We start from the raw sequence: 22698 nt of genomic DNA, 5'->3' as shown, positions 1-22698 counted from the left end.
GGGTCCAACCTTCCCACTTCCAGTAAAACCACTGTGCATTTCCTTCCAGTTTACAAACAAAAGAGGATTACCTCTTGGATGGAGAACAAAGGACCCAGAACTGTAGGATCTGAAAGGTAAAACGAAAACAAGGTTCAACTAATTTTATTTCTGCTGCAGCCTATAGGAACGGCTACCATCAGATTATTCCACCAGAATGCTAATAGGCCTCCAAAACGTTAGCTTTTGCTGTTATAAGATGACTTTTAGGGAAGTATACTTTTATTAACAAAGATGTCAACAAAAAGAAGGAACGGTGTAAGTGGTGACATGTGTCACAAAACTGATATCAGACGCCGAGGACCTGCTTCTCTATTGAGGAGTTTTGTAAAGGAAGGGTGTTTAATCAAACTCGGCTTGGCTTGATTGGTTAGTTTATCCTTCTCATTTTTTAATTGCAACTTACTCATTTGCAGTATCTCGGGCATTTTTATGAGAAAACACTATACCTTTTGCCTGTTATTTCTGTTGTGTCTTGTGGCGCTTTTCAGCTTTTAGAAGCTGTCAATAACCATATTTTTTTTTTAAAAAAAAAAAGGTCAGAAAAGAATCCCTATACTCAGGAAATTAGAAAAAAGAAATACGGGTAATTCCTCAACTTGCGACCACAGTTGAGCCCAAAATTTCCTTTGCCAACTAAGACAGTTAAGTGACTCTTGCCCCATTTTACAACCTTTCTTGTCATAGTGGTTAAGTGAATCATGCATTTAAGGAACGCAACTGTTAAGTGAATCTGGCTTCCCCAATGACTCTGCTACTCTGAAGGTTACAAAACCTTCTTTTGATCAAGTGACCCTGGGGGATGCTGCAACCATCACAAATACATTGCAGTTTCCCAAATATCTGAATTTGAATCAAGTAACCATGGGGGTCATAAGGGTGACAAACAGTCATAAGTCACTTTTTTCAGTGTCGCTGCAACTTTGAACGGTCAGTAAACAAATTGTTGTAAGTCAAGAACTTCCTGTAATATAGCAAAGTATAGAAATACTTTAGAAGTACAGAGTCCTTTGACCTAATGATGGAATTAGGATAGAAACTAATCTAGAAAAATTAGAATGAAAGTAATGCTCAAATCAAGCTTTCTAAAAGCTTTTTAATATTTTAATTTGAAGATAGGCAACTGGGTACCCTCCAGATGTTGGGATACCAATTGCTAGCAGCCTGGCCAGTGGTGTGGAATTGTGTGTAATGGCTTTCCGTTTTTTGTGAAACTCTATATTCTTTCTTTTCTTTTCTTTTCTTTTCTTTCTTTCTTTTTTTTTTTTTGCAGACAGAGCAAAAGAAGCAACATAAAAGCAGAGTCCCAAATGGCCTTTGTTAAAAAAGATCATGTTTTCGACAATGATGCCAAAGAGGCCGAGGGCCTCTTCCAGCCGGGCTGCTCAAATTTATCCGCAGAAATGAGTACCATGCAGAGTTTTTTTCCTCCAGCTGAGGACACCTGTAGGGATAAGCTATCTGAAGCCGAGGCTCTGAAACAAAGACAGGCAAGCGGGCCCTTGAAAAATGCGAATGTATACAAAACCGGTGCTCAGGCTTATCGAACCGATCCTGAAATCCGGGAAAACTGTCCCGCCAGGAAGCTTTCGATAGGCAGCCCCACAAAGATGCCAAATCTAAAACAGGCTTCCAAAGACTGGGATCCTGCAAGGGAAGTAACTCCACAGAGTCCGCAGCCATTGAAAAATTGCAGCTCTGAGGATCCAGTAGGTTTTAAAGCTGAGCCGGACGAGGCAGACTTGATCCCGGAGAGCCCGCTTTCCGACGGAGGCTGTCTGGCGACTTCGTCCGATCTTTATGGCTTTCGGGACAGAGATCAGGGGTGCTTAGGGGAGTCGCCCTCTTTTGAGAAGGAGAGTGAGCCTGAATCGCCGATGGATGTGGATAATTCCAAAAACAGTTGCCAGGGGTCAGAGGCGGATGAAGAAATCAGTCCCCTTCTCGAGGACCACGGAGATCTCAGTGTGTCGGAAGGACCAGGCAATTCCACCCAGTTCCAGAGGACAGAGACTGACCCGGAATCCAGAAAGCGACAGTTTGCTCCCCCGAAAAGCGAAGGGCCCCGATTTAGCCTCAACACCGAAGGAGTGGACGGTCCCTGGAAAGATACTGAAATGCACATGGAAGTATTGGGAACCTCGCCTCACCTGGCATCGGAGGGCAGAAGTGCCAAGCACGGGGGAAGGAAGGACTCTAAAATTACCGCCCATTTCCCACGGGTCCATAGAGGGGATGAGAAAAGGTATTGGTTTCCCCTCCCCCGGGTCTCATAATTTGGGATTACCATGAGCTGCTTTTGAGTTGTGACAGAGGAAAATGGAAAACAGACGCAGGTACTTCAGTGTGGCAAAATCACCGGGTGGCATAGGACAGGACAAGAGGTTTTGGGGATGGTGGAAAACTCTCTGAGTTTTTAAAAGGCTTTTTTCATTGTTCCATTATTCCATTTCATCGGTCCAGATTTGGAATAAAACACAGCCGATCCACAATTCTCACACGATAATACCAGAAGTTGCAATTGGGAAGTGGGCACTTAATATCATAATGATAATAAAGGAAGGATCATTTGTACTTTTCTGAACTGGATTGCTTTTAAGGACCAGATTCACTAATACCAGAAGTGCTGCTGTTTTGCTATTGAGTAATTTAATAATTATGTAAATTATGTTGTAAATTGTAAATTATGGACTTCCTGTATTTCATCCTTGTTGGTTTTAGTTTTTATTAGGGTCCTGTTTATTGCTAATTGTTTTTGTTTCCACAATGAACGTTTTAATCTTTCAATGACAGGAGTGAACACCGCCCAGGAAGGAAGCATTGTAGATATACCCCTCCCTCACTCCCAACTAACAAAAAGTGGTTTGGGACCCCAATTGAAGAGATGCGAAGAATGCCAGTCTGTGGGCTTCATCTTCCTCATTTGAGACCATCTGCCAATCATACGGTTACAATCAGGGTATGTACATGTCCTTTACTGGTGACTCTTCCGTCCAGAGTGACCCTCTGGTCACTCTTCCATTACATCTTGACGTTTTGTAGGTTGAGAAAGTACTTAGAGTGATACATCCTGACACCCCCAAACTCTGGATCTCAGAAAGAGAGAAAATTGGGAGTGAATCGTATGTTTTATACAAGCGCAGGTATAAGCAGGTTTGGTTTAGTGCTGCTCTTGTGTTAGAACACAAGTAAGGGGATTTCATCTTCACTTCCTGATTTCCAAACTCTCATTTGTTCCCACAATAACCTTTTTCCAAGAGGCAACTGGACTTTCTGTTTTTTCTTTGAAGACGTTTAGCTTCTTATCCGAGAAGCTTCTTCAGCTCTGACTGGATGGTGGGGAATGGAAGGATTTGTACTCCTTGCAGGACATTTGCATCCTTTTTCGAGAGTCCTTGAGGCCACTTGGAGGTTTATCTGTGTCCTCAGGGTCACTTGAGTAGTGCAAATGGGTGTGGAGCCGCCTTGGAACTGTTGAAAGGAGTATAAATCCTTCCATTTGCATCATCCAGCCATAGCTGAAGAAGCTTCTTGGATGAAAAGCGAAACGTCTTCAAAGATAAACCAGAAAGTCTTGAAAACAGGTTATCTTTGGGGCAACCATGACCTGGAGGACTGAGAAGTTCCCTTTGTCTGCTCAAATGGGACTCAGAGTGGAGAAGGAAGGAAGGAAGGAAGGAAATCTTGTTTTGTATCAGTTGCACACATCACAAGCAGATTTTTTGAGATGAAGTGTTGAGGTGCAATACATAATTTGCTAGTCAAGTCTTAATATTTCTAAGCCAATATGATGTGTTCTTTTTCCGTATTTTATTACAGTAGCTTGCTACAACTTCATTGAGAAAGAGAGAAAATCCAGTAATATCTATTTGACGTAAAACGAGCATAGGTTGCATTGTATGAAGTAAAACGTTAGATATAACTTCAGATACTCTCTGTAAATATATATTAAATATATTTATGTAAATATATTCAGGCTTTAAGTCTGAAAATGCAAATGGTACCTAAAACATCAAGTAACACAGTGCACAGCTAAATACCCAAATTTGTACAAAAAGTAACGAGATGTTTTTGGAACAGAATGGTTCCTAAGTCAAGAGAAGGCCTCCGTATATAAATGTTTCCCAACTTTAACAATTTTAAAAATGTTTGGGCTTCAACGAGCAGAGGAATTCTCAGAGTTGAAGTCCACACACCTTAAGGGTTGCTGAGGCTGAGAAACACCGACATGTATATTTGGTGGTTGCAAAAGCCTTGAAGTGTTGCAAATACGGATCTTTAGCTTAAAGATGATTTGCTTCTGTTCTTCAGCCTGTCTTCTCTGTTGCAGGTAGATCTTCTGAAGGAAGGAGAAGTACCTAAACCTTTCCCGACCCATTATAAGGATTCATGGGACAATAAACACGTGAAAATGCCTTGCTCAGAACAGAATTTATATCCTATAGAGGATGAGGTGAGGCAACATTACCGCTTAAGCAACAGGATCCTCTGTGTCTCTTGGCTGTGCTCTAAGGGCCTTTTATAATCTTGGTCTTACTTTTGTCGGCCAATTGTTTCTGATGTGCAAGATGCATTGTCTATAATCAATTTATTGTATAAATTAATATCCGTGGCAGCTCTTTTGCTGACAGTAACATTTCCATAAGCAAATATTTTCATGATGTATGAACCTGTGGTTCCAGCTTGTTCCATAGGCACAAGCAAAAAATTAACAATGTTAATTTTTTTAAGTAAAGTTCAGCATTAGAAAATGATAGTTTTATTAGGTAAGTGGGACTACTGGGGTACCTCGGTACTCAGCGTTAACTGGTTCCAGGAGGTGTGATGAGTACCAACAATGTTGAGTACCAAACGGATTTTCCACATAGGGAGTCAGGTAGTGAGTCGCAGGGCAGCTGACAACGACAACTTCTAGATTGTGCGCGTTGAGTACCAAACAAGATGGAACTGTCCAATTCTTGAAAAGCAGCTGCCAAGTTATCAATGGGCTTAGGAAGTCTAAGCAGTTAGCACCACTTTGTGCTGGTTACGTTTAGAGGTAGTCCTCGACTTACCACCACGGTTGAGCCCAAAATTTCTGTTGCTAAGCGAGACATTTGTTAAGTGAATTTTGCCCCAGTTTATGACTCTTGCCAGAGTTGTTAAGTGAATCATTGCGGTTATTAAGTTAGTACCGCGGTTGTTAAATGAATCTGGCTTCTCTACTGACTTTGTCAGAAGGTCACAAAAGGGGATCACGTGACACCCCCCCCCCCCCCGGGACACCACAACCGTCATAAATACGAATCGGTTGGCAAGCCCCTGAGTTCTGATCAGGTGACGGTGAGGCTGCTGCAGTGGTTATAAGCGTGAAAAGTGGTCACAGGTCACTTTTTTCAGTGCCGTTGTAACTTTGAGCGGTCACTACATGAACTGTTGTAAGTCGAGGACTGCCTGTGTTTTAGAGTCCAGAGACTTTTAAGCCAAAAAGTGATTTGAGAACCTGTTTGCCTCAGGGATCGTCTTCTGTGCTCATGGCCTTGGTTCCTGCCCACCCCTCAGATCAGTTGGACTGACATTCAAAGCTTTCTTATTTAAAGGGATTCTTTTTATTTCTTTCCAAAGAATTGAGGGCCACGTGACTTAAAATATTTTCCCCATGCTGTATCTGTCGCATGTTTGCAGGACTTGCTCACCTTATGTTCTCTTTTATTGCGAGAGTTGATCTGAAAACCGGTTTATGATTCATTGGGATGAGGTTGGTATTGGATTTTACCGGAGGGAGTCCGGATTCATAAGGGTTTCATTCTAAGGCTGTGAAGGATGTCAGGCGTGTGGGAAATCGGTGTCCTATAAACCCTTTTTTAGTCTGTGTGGATGGCCATAAAATGAAGTTTCTAGTAGAAAACGTGATGCTAAATTATATTACTACTGCAAACTGGGGGGGGGGAGGAGGAAAGGGTTGATTACTATGTACAATATTCTTAAATTTTAAGTAAATGCTTCATACTTCCTTCCCGAATAGCAATGCAGTTGTAAATTTGGTTAATGCTTTATAAATTACACGCACAGTTTTCTTTGCTCTCATAGGAGAGTAAACCTTAAGACGCTGAATGGTTTTAATATGATATACAAATATTTGTTCTTTATAAAGAACGGCGATAGGACTGCTGGGAGCCGATGGGAATTAATACAGACTTCGCTCCTCAAGAAATTCACATGTTCCCGAGATTTGAAGGTAAAAGACTTTGCAGATACAGACTGTAATCAGCCAGTCCTCAATTTTGTTTTAAATGTATTTTAATGTTTATATTGTATGTTTTTAATCTTGGCTGTTCAGTGCCCCGAGTCCTTCGGGAGAGGGGGCGGCATAAAAATTTAATAAATAAATAAATAAACTTAACCACCAAAATTTGGACCACAGTTTCCATTGCTAGGCCACGGAATTGGGGGCTGGTTTTATGGGGTTGGGGTTCTTGTGGGTTTTTTTTGCCATGGCTATTAAGAGAATCACTGCAGTTAAGGGAATCGGTCATGCAGCGATCTGCTTCCTCCGTTGGCTTGTCAGAAGCCTGTTGGGAAGTAGCCATCCTGCGGTGGCTCAGCAGTTAGAAGGCAGCACCACAAGCTGACTCACTCCTCACAGCCAGGAGTTCGAATCTCACCAAGTTCAAGGTTGACTCAGCCTTCCATCTTTTCCGAGGTCGGTACAATGAAGACCCAGATTGTTGGGGGCAAGAGGCTGACTCTGTCAACTGCTTAGAGAGGCCTGGAAAGCCCTGTGAAGCAGTGATATAGCTTCTACTCTATTGCTGTCTCATCTAGCATTGTAGGCAAACTCTGTCCATTGCCATCAGTTCGAATCTCACCAGGCTGAAGGTTGACTCAGACTTCCATCCTTTCCAAGGTGGGTAAAACGAGGACCTAGATTGTTGGGGCCATAGGCTGACTCTATAAACCGCTTAGAGAGGGCTGGTAAAGCCCTGTGAAGTGGTATATAGGTCTTAAGGGCTATTGCCATTGCTATTCTGCAACCGTCATAAATACCTGCCGGTTGTCAAATGCCTGAATTTTGATCACATGACCATAAACTGTTGTAACTTTGAAGCATCACTAAGTGAATTGTCCTAAGACGAGGACTGCCTCTATTTGCTTTATGGTCCTCCCCGCCTGCGACTTGCTGAACGCTGCAATTTGGTTTTACAACCCATTCTTCAAAATATAGGAGATTTCTGCCATGAGAATGCAAGCAGTCATTTATGAAATTAGGTTGGGAATGGTTTTTAATGAGGAATCATGGTAGTTAGGAAGCCGCAGAATTTTAGCATTGATTCCTTACTTAAGCCGTACCATTGACTGGGGCTTACTGGCTGAGCAAATAACTGCTGTATGCATTTCCAGGAATTTACAAGTTATAAATGTGGCAGTTTACTTCTTACTCATCATAGGGGTGGTTATAGTTAAAATTCATCATTTTGGGTAAGGAAATACAGTTTCTTATTAAAAGAATATTTTGTGGAACCCAGTGATTTTTTTAAAATAATTTTTAAAAGTCAGTGTTAAGGGAGAGAGAGAGAGAGAGAGATTTTACATTACGCTGAAGAATAATTGCTGGCTGTAGTTAGTTACCAGAACTACGCTCTGGTCTAAGGATTACATCCCTTGAAAGAATTAAAATAGTATAGTATTTATGCATATAGTTTCATCACATTTTCTTGATAGATCCTAACTATATTTAACTGGAAAGCCATTTAGAGGTATTATTTCCTTCTGGATCATCTCAAATTCTTGTTCTATTTTTTTCCTTCTGTGGAAAAAAACCTTTTGACTTCTGGGTTTGAAAAGTTCCTTAGAAGCTGGAGAGGAGGTTAATATTTCAGTTTCCTCTTTCAGGTATCAGATTTTTTTTTTTTCTTTTTGGCCTCAGGGAGCAGAAATTCAACAAATTTCACAGCCCTGGTTGTAACAATAATTTGGCAACTTAATCTATGCAAAAAGCCTCTGTCTCCTCCTATATGGGCTCAGACTTGACTGATAGCTAGAAGACACTTTTCTAGAGACCAGGTTGTGTTGTTGTTGTTGTTGTTGTTATTAATTTTATTGACCACCCACCTTACCTCAAGGTAACTCTGCTCAAATATAGATTGGATTTCTTGTGGTCAAAGGTTTCATTATTTGTAGCCACGACTTTCGCACCCACACAGTGGCGGCCGGGGTAATGAAGCCCAGCCCTCCGCTTCATCTCGGCTTGCATTCCCAGCAGGTGGATGATAACAATGAATCTGAAAACTGGGATGGATCCCCCACGCTTGCCATCTCAGGGCTTATTCTTCTAAGCTGTCACCTAATCCGTCGAGATAACTGGCTGGCCTTAATAGGATAGAGTTGCTGTTTCAGAGGGGGGGGTGTGTGCGTGCGTGTGTGCGTGTGTCTGACTCGAGAGGTTGATCAAGCGGAAGAGCTCAGGCGAATGACCTGATGCTTCACGGTGAGATGAAGGTCCGGCAATATGCCTGGATTCCCTAACATGAAGAATGGCCCAGAGGTTCATGGCAGGCTTGGGTAGCTGAGGAATGGCGCAATTGCACAACTGGGCAGCCGAAATGGGTGAGTTATTGGGTGAGTTGATCAGAGTGTCGATACTCTTTATCACGTGCACAGTTCATTCAGTTCCTTTTATTCAATCAGCCTTCAAGGTGAAGAAAAAAATGACAATAATTTAAGAGACGGCCAATCAATACTAACTGATTGCTCAGGAATTGGATTTTTTATTTTTTTTATTTTTGCAACATCTCAACATGCATACACCACAGCCAGTTTGGTCTAGTAGTTAAGGCATCGAGCTAAAAAGCAAGCGACACTGAGTTCAAATCCCACCTCACCTATAAAAGGCATCTGGGTGACTTTGGGCCAGTCCTTTCTCTCAACCCGCCTCACAGGGTGGTTGTTGCGGGAAAAATTGGAGGAGGGAAGTCTGTTGGATATGTCCAGATATGCCTGGAGTTATTTGTAAAAATAGTAAAGGCAGGGGATGGATGGATGGATGGGTATAGATCGATCGATCGATCGATCAAAAGGTTGTGACCACCCAGTTTTCCGTTCCTATTTCTGTCCTTAAAACCCCAAAAGAAGAAAGCTGGCTGAAAGAGGTACCGCAAGTGGCAATTTTAGGCCGTTTGTTCAATCCTTCGGGGAGCCCCAAAGAGGGGAATGGAAGTGGAGAGAGATTTTCACTCTCATCTATAATTTTTGAATATACATATATTTCTCTGCAGACATCTGTGGTGCCATTACATCTGTTGCTAAGTAGCATTTGACCAGCAGAGGGTGCAGTTGAGTCAAAGCACATTTTTCCCATTGCTAACGCTTTGCTATATTTTTATTTTGTAGGAAGGTGTCCTCAGGTATAATATCACTTATGCCAAGAAATGGGACTTCACGGCCCTTACTGAATTCTGCGATAAGGTAATAAAAAGATGACCCAGAAACATGCAAAAAAAAAAAAAAACCCCAATAATAATAGTGCTTTCTATAGTTGAATATGAATTGAATGGTTATTTTTTCATTAATTCTATTTTATACCTACTTGTAGTTAACTGAATGTGCCTAGTGTGGAATTCACAGGTCAGAGAAAAACCAGAAGGAATTTTATTTCTCTGTGTGTGTGTGTATTTTAGGTACTTTGTGACCATATAGGTAGTCCCTGACTTATGACCACAATTGAGCCCAAGATTTCTGTTGTTAAGCGAGACAGTTGTTAAGTGAGTTTTGCCCCATTTTATGACTTTTCTTTCCACAGTCGTTAAGTGAATGACTGCAGTTGTTTAGTATGTAAGACAACGGTTAAGTGAATCCGGCTCCCCCATTGACCTGGCTTGTCACAAGGTCACAAAAGGGGACCCCGTGACCCAGGGCCATTGCGACCGTCATAAATACAAGCGAGTCTGAATTTTGATCACTTGACCAGGGGTTGCAGCAATGGCCGTAAGTATGAAAAACAGTCAACGTCCCATTTTTTTTCCAGTGCTCTTGTAACTTGGAACAGTCACTAAACGAATGATTATAAATGGAGGACTCCCTGCAACCTCTTTTTCTTTCCAATTAACAATGGTCTTTTTTTTTTTTTTTTTTAAATGCATTTGCTCCCCCTGGGAATTAGCCATCATTCATTCTTAAATGTAATTGTCCCTTAACTCTTTCTGATGAACGGGCAGAGAGTCTGACCCTGATTATTCCAGTCATAAATAAGAGACAGAAGAAGGTGAGAAGGATCCCAGGCGCTCTTTAATTTGACTCTGCAACTCGGCTCTGTCTCAGTCGCTGACAAGGCCCCTAAGGATTTATGGTTGAGCTGCTTGGCCCCTCAGGAAGAAGCCAGCCATAGCCTCACAAAGCACAGGCAGCTCTAAGGAGAAAACGAAGAGCATACGCTGCTCTCTAGTTTGGCTGCATTGCCTGACCCAGGCTTCCCTGCAAAGGGTTTATTCTCAGAACGTAAATGCCACCAGCAGAGAATTGATTCCAGCAGCCTATTTAGGGAGAACATCCAACTGTGGATGTTTTCTGTCACCTGGCTTTCAAAAAAAAAATAATCAAAGGGGGTTGGGGATTTGATGCGATGAAATTGGCCAGATCAGTGAAGGCAGGCGTGCCACTAATCAAGGAGACAACCAGCCTGGGTCTAAGGAGAAATTTCCTGACGGTGAGGACAGTGAGCCAGGGAGTGGAAGGGCTGGCCTCCAGAAGTTGGGATTGCTCCATCCCTGGCGGCTGTTTGAGAGGAGATTGGATTCCAGCCATTTGTCTGGAATGGCATGAGGTTTCCTGTCTGAGCAGGGAGTTTAGACTAGCCAGACCCAAATCCTGCAGCCATTCTTAGTCTCCAGGCCTTTGATCCTCTTAGTTGCTCTTCTCTGAACTTTTTCCAAAGCCTCTACATCTTTTTTTTTGTCGTATGGCGACCAAAATTGGTTGCAGTGTTCCGGGTGTTGGTCCTCCTAGGGGTTTTTAAAGTGGTACTAACACTTCCTGTGACCTTGATTCTGTGCCTCTGTTTATGCAGCCTAGGACTGTATTCGCTTTTTTGCCGGCGGCTGCACACGGCTGGCTCATATTCAGACGATCACCCGCTAAGGCTCCAAGGCCCCTCTCACAGGTGCTGTTTTTGAGAAGTAAAAACGGAAGAGGAAAGAGATAAATTAAAACCGGGCCCGTTTTCTTGCAACTGCTTATTTTTTGCCTGTCACATTAATGGATGTTTCTTGCATGTCGAGTCTTGATTTTTATGCACTGCTTGTTCTACCAAAATTCACAACACAGTTAGTTTGGTACCTCCAGGCAAGTTTTGAATTCCAATGCTGGTTTACTTTTGCTGTTAGTTACAGTTCTGGTTATTTTACCTTGCGAATTCACCTCATTAGTGTAAAGCAGCCAGAGAGCTTAGGCTATTGGGCTGTTTAGTTTTTCTTTTAGTTATTTCATTGGTTAACAAATTAGCAGGGGCTGCTCTCTGCAGGATATTCTTGCTGTCTTAAAAATGACCAAAAAAGAAGAAGAAAAGAAAGAAAAGAGCACCTTTGGGAGGACAACCATGAGCTGGACGATTGAGAATCTCCAGAGACAAAAGGAGCCACAATAAATCTCCCTCTTCTCCAGGCCTTTCTAGCTGCTCTACGCCTTTTAGAGGTGTACAAAGATGCCACATTTCTGATTCCACACACACACACACACACACACACACACACCCGCCTTCTCCCATGTCTTGAGCCACAAAGCCCGTGTGTTGTTTTGAGATGTTATGATTAAGATGCCCTGAATTTCATTTAAAGAGAACATGATTTGTATAAGACGCAGCTCCCTCAGTTTTCTCTTAAGTTTCAAAAAGCCGACGGAAGGGGGAGCTCTTGTCTTGCTCAGAGAATTTTCTTCCCCAGGGCTGCCTGCGAAAGGTTACGTTGATTTATTCATTCATTAAATGCGTTACTAAATGTATTAATAAACTAGCTTTACCAATTAGCCTATCTTTATCACGGGGTAACTCTAAACTGACGGTATGGTTGAAATGCAAGTTCAAATATTGTTTCCTGTATCAAAAAGGTTTATTAGTTTATCAAAATACAAAATACAAAGAAAAATGAAAATAACGGGAAGGGAAGGGGGGAAAAAAGAGAAAAGGAAAAAGTGTAGGGAGAAAAAAAAGAAAGAAAAGCATTGGCTTCCCTCTCTTTTTAGTGCAGTAGAATAAGATAATAGCACAGAACCTCAACTTTTTGTTTTTACATAATAATATATACCGTCCGTTTCTCTAACAACAAACCAATCCAATCAGCAGAACCCGAAGTCCCGGTTTCATTTCCCCCTCACCTCAGGCACCAAGTCCAGAAGGGCAGCTATTTCATCCTTGTGGGTAGGGGCCGCGTCCTTAATGGGAAGCATCAGTTAATGGTGGGCCAGAATCATCTTTCCATAACTGATCCAGAGCAAAGGACAGGTGGTGGGCCTAAGGGAGCTTTTCCTGGGTTTTAGTCTCTGCTGAGCTGGTTGTAGACCAGACCGAGAAGGCTACCCTCCCTCGGAATTTTCTTGCGTTTGTCATCCTTTTTTGGAGTCTCCTTCGGCCAATGCTTTGTCCATGATGTAAGGCCTCCGGTTGATAAGGACGTTTCCTGGCAGCGCCAAGAAGGGATGAGGAGACCATGCATGGCCTGCCTTGGCCGCACAGCTGGGAACAAGGGGAGGGCTTAATGGGGAAAATAGGCCGGCTCCTCTGCCAGAAATGGTCATTTGGAGACCAAACGGCCCATTGAGCAGACTCGGTCGGAAGCACATCAGCCTCTCCTCCACAACATTCCTCGTCTGTTACCCTCCCAGAGAGTCTACCAGAAAAGAGAACGTAGAAGTTCTGGAAGGAGACCTTTGTGTCCCATTTCCCCACTCTGGAAGGTGGGAAGGAACCTGTGCCCTCCAGGTGGGTCAACGTATCTCCTGGCAATGAAGGACAACTGTCTTTATAGTCTCAGTAAGAACATAATTCTTAGGAATATATTACAAAATATATATTGCAGTGACTAATTTAGTCATTGCAATATGCAGGTGGTCCTCGACTTAAAATAGTTTGTTTAGTGACTGTTCAAAGTTACCCCAGTATTGAAACAAGTGACTTATGGCCGTTTTTCACACTTACGACCGTTGCAGCATCTCCATGGTCACGTGATCAAAATTGTCACACCCTTGACAATGACTCCTATTTATGACGGTCGCAGTGCCTCGGGGGTCACGTGATCCCCTTTTGCGACCTTCTGACAGGCAAAGTCAATGGGGAAGCCGGACTCCCTTAACAGCCGTGTGACTAATTTAACAACTGCGGCAAGAAAGGTGGTAAAATGGGGCAAAACTCACTCAACAACAGTCTCGCTTAGCAACAGAAATTTTGGGCTCAATTGCGGTCATAAGTTGAAGACTAACCTGTATTTAAAAAGAAAATCTAGTGTAGTCTTCACATTTTAACCATCTTGTGGCATCTTTACAGTTTCCCAAGCTGTCAATTTAGGGAAGAAACTTGGAGGGGAGGAAGAAGCTTCCCTGTTGCACGACTGCTTGGCTTTTGGAAACATCTGTCATGAGCCCCAAAGACGGGCGTTTTGAGGCACGGCTTACGGAGGGTGCCGAACGTGTGTCTTGGGGGAAAGATGGAAATTAAACAGGGAACTCGGAACGAGTTCCTCAACGCTGTTTTGAAAACAGCAAAACCGACACTTTCACATCACTTAATGAAGAGAGCAACTTGGTATTGCTCAGTCTTTTAAACGGTTGAAGTTTATTTAAAATTATGGAAGTCATTAACAGGCAGCCTCACATGTCAAGAGCAGTACACCCGAGAGCTCGTTGTCATCCTGGATTGGCAGGAGAAATATTTTACCTTCTGGAAAGAAAAATTAGAGAGCGCCAAATTAACTGCTCGCATCTAAGCTGCCGTCTTCTTTCTTTTCCAAGTGTCAGTTTATGAGTCTGATAAATGTCAAATGTTCCATTTCACTGTCTTCTAACGAGGCTCTCCTCTGTATATTCCAATATAATAACTCTTTCGGTGCTTCACTCAAAGACAACTTCATTCGCTCTGTTTGTGTTTTTCTAATCAAAATTTATTTTAAGATAGTGAAGGTCTTTCGGTATATATTATCCTGGTGGATTTATTTTATGTTGTAACTCAAAAAAAAAAAGAGAGAGTGGAAAGAGTTTATAGCTAGTCCTCGCTTAACAAACCTTCAAAGTTACAGATCACTGAACCAGCGTTACTTAGAGCTCGGTCCTCGTAGCCGCAGCCAGTGCGACATCACGAGGTCCTTAATTGGGATCCCGTGATTGGGATTTGCAATCTTCCCAGCCGGCTTCTGACAAGCAACGTCAGTGGGGACCCCAGCAGGACGTCAGAAGTCATCGTCATGAAATAGTCACGTAATAAACCAGGGTGATTCGCTTAACGGGGCAAGCGAGACAGGGACCCAGGCATACGACATCACGCTTTAGGACCAGGTTGCTTAGCAACAGATTTTTCGTTCCAGTTTACTGCTGTTGAGCGAGGATGAGCTGCCCTTTGCTAAAAGGAATTCGTTTCAGATCTTTTCAGGATTAGATTTAAAGACTGCCCAGCCTCACTTTACCATTTGCTGGTTTTACTTCACCTTCCGCTTGCTCTGGGAGTTTTGAAGGAGGAATATAGAATACCACGAAGCCATTTTGGCATGAACATTCATCCCCCGAAACTGGTAATATATACAGGCAACCTTCCTCTCCCCCCCCCACCCCCCCCCCAATGCTGTAGTGCTCCTCGAGTCTTCTACGCCCACCTGCCCTTCCCCCTCCCAGACTTTGGGAAGCTCTCTTCACGTGGCTGCTGGATTTTAACTTCCAGCATAGCCAAAAGAGGGAAGGGTGTGCCAAGGATTAAATTATTCATTATTATTGAAGTAAATGCAGCCTTAGAATAGGATAGCTTAGAGCTGGAAGGGGACCTTGGAGGTCTTCTAGTCCAACCCCCTGCTCAAGCAGGAGAACCATCACAGACAAGTGGCTGTCCAGTCTTCTCTTAAAAACATCGAGGGATGGAGCACCCACGACTTCTGGAGGCAACTTCTGTTCCACCGGTTAATTGTCCTCATTGTTACAAAGTTTCTCCTCAATTCCAGGTTGCTTCTCTCTTTGATTAGTTTCCAACCATTATTTCTTTTTTTTTTTTTTTTTTTATTGCAAAAGTTTTACAATTACATTTTCACCCCTTTTTTTCACCCCCCCACCTCCCTCCCCAAACTTCCCGTCCTCCCTAACCCTCCCTAACCCTCCCCCCCCCAGACTTCCCTATTATGTACTCATAACTAATAACACTGATATATATACCTGAACCCATCCCTCCCCCTACATAATTTTCCCTCTTTGTCTCTTTATATTAAAATATTTCTAATACATTGTTTTCAAATAAAAGCTATTTGATACTTTCTAATTTGGTATTTGTTCTGAACATATTCTATCCACCTTTTCCATTCCCATTCATAAGTCTCTTGTGAACAATCTTTTAAATATGCTGAAATCTTCGCCATCTCTGCAAAACTGGCCATCTTCAAAGTCCATTCCTCGATAGTAGGCAAAGCTTCATTCTTCCAATATTTACCTATCAACAATCTTGCTGCTGTTATCATATACAATATTAATTTTGTTTCATCCCGTGTAAAACCCTTAACTATGCCCAATAAAAACAATTGTGGAGAAAATTGAATTTTTTTCTTCAAAACATTCTGCATGACCCACCATATTTTTATCCAAAAAACCTTAACTTTCCTACAGGTCCACCAAACATGATAATACGTAGCATCCAAACATTCACATCTCCAACATTTTGGCTGAACATTAGGGTACATACATGACAACTTTTTAGGATCTAGATGCCATCTATAAAACATTTTATAGAAATTTTCCCTCAAATTCTGCGACTGTGTAAATTTAACATTCTGAACCCAAATTTTTTCCCATGTTTCCAACATCACTGGTTCTTCAAAATTTTGTGCCCACTTAATCATACAATCTTTAACTAATTCCGTTTCTGAATCCCTTTCTAGCAAAACATTGTAAAGCCTTTTAATATGCATTGGACCTTTCTCTCTTATATGTCTAACCAATTCTTCCTCATGCAACATAATACCAGTTTTTTGGTCCTCTTTCCATCTCAGTTGTAATTGATTATATTGTAACCAGGTTAAATTAATCCCTTCGTCCAACAGTGTCTGCAATGTCTTCAACTGCCATCTGCCCGCATCTGTAAAAAGAACCTCTTTGTATAAAAACCCCCCGAGTGACATTATATTTGTATTCCACAAGGTATGACCAAGATCCAGCCATAGCGGTATTTTATAATCCCATTTGAGTCGGTGCTTCTTCCAAACTCTCATCAAAGAGTCTCTAAGTATATGACTTTTAAATACTTTATCGACTTTGTCATCATAAAATAGGTAAGCATGCCATCCAAATTCAAGATCAAAACTTTCTGCATTCAATATTCCAGCCTTTTTACTTCCAAACCAATCACTTGTTAAAGTTAAAGCTGCTGCATCATAATATAACTGTAGGTTTGGAAGTTTAAGGCCTCCTCTTTCTGGAACATCTTGCATAATTTTCAATTTCACTCTCGGCTTTTTCTCGTTCCAGACAAACTTATTAAGTCCAGTTTGCCAAACTTTCAGTTGTTTATCACTTTTAAGCACCGGAATCATTTGAAACAAAAACAGAAATCTTGGCAAAATGTTCATCTTAACTGCTGCTATTCTTCCAAGTAAAGACAGTTGCAGCTTTTTCCAAGTCTCCATGTCTTTCTGAGCCTCTCGCCACAACACCTCATAGTTATTTTGAAACAATTTCATGTTTGATTCTGCAACCTGAACTCCAAGATATTTTACCTTAGGTACAATTTCAAAACCTGCCCTCCTTTCAAACTCATATTTACGATCTTGTGTCATATTTTTGACTATCATTTTAGTCTTTTTTGAGTTCACTCTGAAACCTGAAACTCTACCATAGTCTTGTATAATGTCGTTCATCAAGATTATTGATTCCATTGGTTGTGATAGGGTAACCACCAGATCATCTGCAAATGCCTTTACTCTATAATCCTCTTGCCTTATCATTATGCCTTTCAAAATTTTTGAGTCCCGTATTGTATTTAGCAAGACTTCCAATGTTAAAATAAATAAAAGTGGGGACAACGGACATCCCTGTCTTGTTCCTTTTTCAATTTTAAACTCTGTCGTCAAACTTCCATTAATAATAATCTGTGCTTTTTGCTCTTGATAAATTGCTGAAATTGCCTGTGTAAACTGGTCCCCAAAGCCCATCTTTTTTAAAGTCTTTAGTAGAAAATTCCAATCCACTCTATCAAAGGCCTTCTCCGCATCCAAAAAGACCAGCACTGCAGAAATCTGTTTATTCTTATCAAGATATTCCAATAAGTCTATTACTTGCCTTACATTGTCCTTCATGTATCTACCCTCAATAAATCCCGCTTGGTCCTCATGAATCACCTTTTGGATTACTGGCATCAACCTGTTGGCTAATACCTTCGCGTAAATTTTATAGTCTGTATTCAAAAGAGATATTGGTCTGTAGTTCTCTGGTTTTTTAGGACCAACTTGTTCTTTTGGTATCAAAGATATATAAGCAGTTGTCCAGGATGGGGGTATTTTACCCCCTTGTTGAATATTGCAAAATAAATCTCTAAGTTGTCCCACCATTTCAGCTTGTAAAGTTTTATAGTACACTGCAGTCAAACCATCCGTGCCAGGAGCTTTGGCTGTTTTTAGCTGTTTAATTGCTGCTGTTATCTCCTCCTCTGTTATAGGATAATTCATTCTTTCCTTTTGTTGATCAGTAATTTTTGTAACTCTCTTGTCCTTTAAATATTTTTCTATAAGTCCATTCTGCACCTCATCTTTGGCATATAGTTTAGTGTAATAATCCACAAAAGCTTCTTTAATTAGTTTTTGTTGAAAGATTTCTTTCCCTCCAATATCAATACTATCAATAGTCCGTATACTTTGTTTTTTCCTCAATGTGTAAGCCAACCATCTGCCCGGTTTATTAGCATTGCAAAATGTATTATGCTTCGCATATTGTAAACTTGTTGCAACTTGTTCCGCCATAAGCATTTGGAATTGATCTTTCAAAAGTTTTATAGCACTTCGTATTCTTTCATCTGTTGGGTTTTTAATAAGTAACTGTTCTTTATTCTTTATTTCCATTTCCAACTCAGATCTTTTCTTTTGTCGGAACAGTCTATGTTTAGAATTCATGTAGATAAGTACCCCTCTCATATAAGCTTTACTTGCATCCCAAACAATTTCAACTGGGGTACCTTTATTCAAATTTATTTCAAAAAATTCTTTCAAATGCTTTTTAAGTTCTATTATATTTTTTTCATATCTAAACAGGTTCTCATTTAATCTCCAAGAACGTCTCTCAACCTTATCCATCTCGATTTCTATCCATACAGGACTATGATCAGTCAAAATTCTTGGAAAAATCTTTGTTCTTTTTGTCTTAACAAGTAGATCATTTGACAACAAGATAAAATCAATCCTAGAAAAAGATCTATGTCTATCAGAAAAAAAAGTGTAATCCAATTCATTTGGGTTATGTATTCTCCAAACATCTTTTAGTTCCATATCTTCTTTCATATCAAAAAAGGTCTGTGGTAATCTAATTCTAGACTTTGCCAAGCTCTTTTTATCTAATTTAGAATCAATTACTCCATTCCAATCTCCCATAATTAAAATAGATCTATAGTCCCATTGCAATATTTTAGTATGTAACATCTTGTAAAAATAATCCTGTTGTTGGTTGGGAGCATAAATTCCAATCAAAAGAATTTGTCCATTTGCTGTAAACAATTCAATTGCTACAAATCTACCATCTTGATCTACTTCTATAACTTTTGCTGTTAATTTTTTATTTACATAAATAACCACACCATTCTTTTTCTGCGAAGTTGAAGATATATAATGTGCTCCTAGTTTTGAGTTTATCAAATATTTTTGATCTTGAGTTGTAATGTGCGTTTCTTGTAAACATATTATATCATTATTAAATTGTTTCAAATATGTAAATAATTTTTTCCTTTTCTGTGCTGAATTCAACCCATTGACATTCCAAGATAAACACTTAAAGGTCATTAACCTCTTCATGGAGCGCGGAGCAATATGCTTGAAGTTCATCCACAAGCTTCGATCTCGCTCCTCCCATAGCGCCAATCTCTTGTGCAGTGCTCTTAACTGCCTTCTTGTCTTGTCTTTCCTGTTGTTGTTGTTGCTTCTGTTTAAGTAGCTTGGATTGAGCTCTAGTTATACGTTGATCTTTAACTTCAGTCAACTGAATCAAATCCAAAATTGGAGAAGAATCCAGCGATGGCTCGCTCAGAATACCTCCTTCTGCACCTTGCACGTTTTCTAATTCCTGCTTAGACTGTTCTTTCAATTGCCTCTCTTCACTCTCCTTAATCTCCAGAACTGTAGATGTACGTGGAGATGGTATTCTTTCCATAAGAATAGTACTGTAAAAGTGTTGCGCCTTCTCCACGGTATTCAACCGATATCCTTCTCCCTTATATCTGAAAATTACCCCAGCTGGTGCATCCCACCGGAAGGGTATCTGTAAATTTTTCAATTCCTTAACAAGAAAACCAAATTCTTTTCTAGCTTTCAGCATTTTAGGAGGTAACTCTTTAAAAATTACAAGCCGTGAGCCCCCCACTTGTATAGAGGTGTGGAAAGATTTTTGCAGGATATCATTTCTAATTTCTCTCTCAGTAAAGTATATGACCACATCTCTGGGTAGTTGTCTTTGCCTGGCCACCCAAGAGTTCACTCTGTAAATTTTATCTATTTTATGAAATACCAAATCAGGATTAACTTGTAGAATCTTAGCCAGGGCTTCAGAGCAAACTTGTCTCAAGTCCTGTCTTTCCTCCTCTCGAATTCCCCGAAGCCGTATGGCAAATTCCATCGCCCGGAATTGTATCATAACAATCTCATCTTCAATTCTCTGCATTTTATTGTCAACTTCATCAATTTTATAATCATTGTCTTTCATCCTAACATTAACTTCTGATTTAAATTCTTCAACTTTAAAATCAACTTTCCCAATAAAATCTGCCAGGCCAGACGCCACTTCTGATATTTTTTTGGTCACCATAATTTGATTCTGTTTCACCATGTCTTTAATTTCATTAATTTCCTGCAAAAATTCCTGATGTGATTTTTGAAGTTCCTGTTGTGATTCTTGAAATTTATCATCCAAAGTTTTAGAAATAAATTCTTTTAAATCTGCCACATCAAATTCTTTTTTCTGAGTTTGTAACTGTTGAGCAGGGGGAAGTTGCGTTTGCTGTTTGTGTGTGGGGGATCCCCCCCCTAATGCCTTCCCTTCCTGCTTCTTTGAAGCCATCCTGGCTCGTGATCTAGTTTTTCTAAAGAGGGAGGTTCCTTTTCCTTTCCCTCCTGCACAAAGACTTCTAAAAAAGTCCCCCAGATTTGATCAAACAAGGGTTAAAATAAAGCAAAGTCCAATATTGAAAAGGGAAAAAATTTCCGAGTTATTTCTCTTGTAACAAGCAAGGCAGCTTAGTAGCAACTTGGAAACTTTGTAGCAAAACAAAGTAACTTCACCAATCCACACTCGCTGGCTCGTTAACTCTGAAGCTAGGCGCCATGTTTTTTCAAAGCACTTTCACTCACTCGCATTTTCTCAGATTGAAAAGTCAACAAAGTGCTAATACTTGCGTTTCCAAATTTCAGGATTCAGGTAGTTTCGCTGTTTATTAAAGCTGGTTCTTTCGCTTTAAGTTTCCTGCAGCCGGCTTGTTCTGCAGAGGCAGAATCGTCCCACGCCGCCCGGAGTCTCAGCAGGTTGGAAGGGAGCCGCGCCTGTTTCCTCCCCAGAAACGATTCCCTGGGGGGTTACAGGGGCTCGACCTGTGCCCTGCTATCTCTCCTCCAATAATCCTCAGGATTTTGAAGTTTTCGAGCCGCTTCTCGATCGCGAAGCGGCTCTACAGGCGGCGGGGCTGGCGGAGCTTCAAAGAGCGCCGCCGTCGCCGAAGACAAGGAAACCGGAAGTCCCCAACCATTATTTCTTATCCTGCCCTCGGGTGCTTTGGAGAATAATTTGACCTCCTCTTCTTTGTGGCAGCCTCTCAAATAATGGAAGACTGCTATCATGTCACCCCTAATTCTTCTTTTCTCTAGACTAGTCAGACCCAAAACCTGCAGCTATTCTTCATATGGTTTAGTCTCCAGACCTCAATCACTGTCTGGTTTGGTTCTGCAACCCAACAAGACAGACACAGACTTCAGAGGATAACTAGAACTGCAGAAAAAAACAATGGCTGCCAGCCTGCCTTCCATTGAGGGCCTGTATACTGCAAAAAGAGTCAAAAAGAGGGCTGTGAAAATATTTACAGACCCCTCGCATCCTGGACATAAACTGTTTCAACTCCTACCCTCAAAACGACTCTATAGAGCACGGCACACCAGAACAACTAGGCACAAGAACAGTTTTTTCCCAAACGCCATCACTCTGCTAAACAAATAATTCCCTCAACACCGTCCAATGATTTACTAAGTCTGCACTACTATTCATCTTGTCATCGTTCCTATCACCCATCTCCTCCCACTTATGACTGCATGACTGCAATTTTGTTGCTGGTATCCTTAGGATTTATATTGATTGTTTCCTAGTATGATTTGATTGCTTATTTGTAGCCTATGACTATCATTAAGTGTTGTACCTTATGATTCTTGAAGGACATATCTTTTCTTTTATGTACACTGAGAGCATATACACCAAAGACAAATTCCTTGTGGGTCCAATCACACTTGGCCAATAAAGAATTCTGTTCTGTTCCGTTCCGTTCCATTCTTTGATCATCTTAGTAGTTCTTTTCTGAAAATTTTCCAAAGTCTCAGCATCCAAAATTGGTTGCAGTATTCCAGGTGTGGCCTTCCTAGGGTTTTGCTTGTCCTAGCCCTGCTAGGTTTTGAGCAGAGGGGTTGGTTGGGGTGTGGACATTGGGTGGGAAGGTGGGGTATTCTCCATCCTGCTCCCCAACATCGCTTTAGCCTCACCAGTGACTTAAGGGTGAAACTGGGCTAAACGCTCAGGAGCTTCTTTGTTTAGTTAAGCTTGATCAAATTCACCCAAATTGTGAGAGGCAAACAACATTGTGTAAACAAGGAACCTTTCCTGAGTCATAACATTTATTTTAAACATGAGAGTTTAAAAAAATGGGCTTGTCAGTTTTCTGTCATCTTTTAAGAAAGAAAGATCGACCCGCACCTGCCATTTGCTTTGTGTCAAGTTAGTTGCTCAAAAGTTGCGTTATGACGCACCAGGGCTTATGTGTGGACGACAGCACTCCCTAACCTTTTTATTGCCAAACAACATCTTTAGATCACAAGAAATAATAACAGGCATGTCTTAATTCGCTACATTTTCTATATAATATAATTAAATAAAAAGATATAATTAAAGCATTTTGCTGCTTTAATTATATACCTCTCCGTTGAGGAAAAGGATGGCATAAAAATATCAAGAAACAAACTAACCTAAAGAAATGGGCTACAGTACACAAACTACTTATTTGTT

The 22698-nt window shown here is 41.0% G+C and overlaps 1 protein-coding gene across 1 annotated transcript in view; it reads left to right on the top strand.

Moving 5' to 3' along the window:
• Window positions 1-22698, top strand: part of PARG (poly(ADP-ribose) glycohydrolase) — a 57563-nt gene that overhangs the window by 1263 nt on the left and 33602 nt on the right. The window contains exons 2-7 of the mRNA XM_034434761.3: window positions 50-116; window positions 1313-2284; window positions 2833-2998; window positions 4370-4492; window positions 6173-6256; window positions 9409-9483. Coding sequence (XP_034290652.2) covers window positions 50-116; window positions 1313-2284; window positions 2833-2998; window positions 4370-4492; window positions 6173-6256; window positions 9409-9483 — 1487 coding nt within the window. The remainder of the gene's footprint in view (window positions 1-49; window positions 117-1312; window positions 2285-2832; window positions 2999-4369; window positions 4493-6172; window positions 6257-9408; window positions 9484-22698) is intronic.

This window comes from Pantherophis guttatus, chromosome 6 (genome assembly GCF_059756535.1).
Source record: "Pantherophis guttatus breed Tessera chromosome 6, ASM5975653v1, whole genome shotgun sequence".
Taxonomy (NCBI): domain Eukaryota; kingdom Metazoa; phylum Chordata; class Lepidosauria; order Squamata; family Colubridae; genus Pantherophis; species Pantherophis guttatus.
The sequence above is the reverse complement of the archived record's forward strand: the minus strand, read 5'-3'. Positions and strand labels throughout refer to the sequence as shown.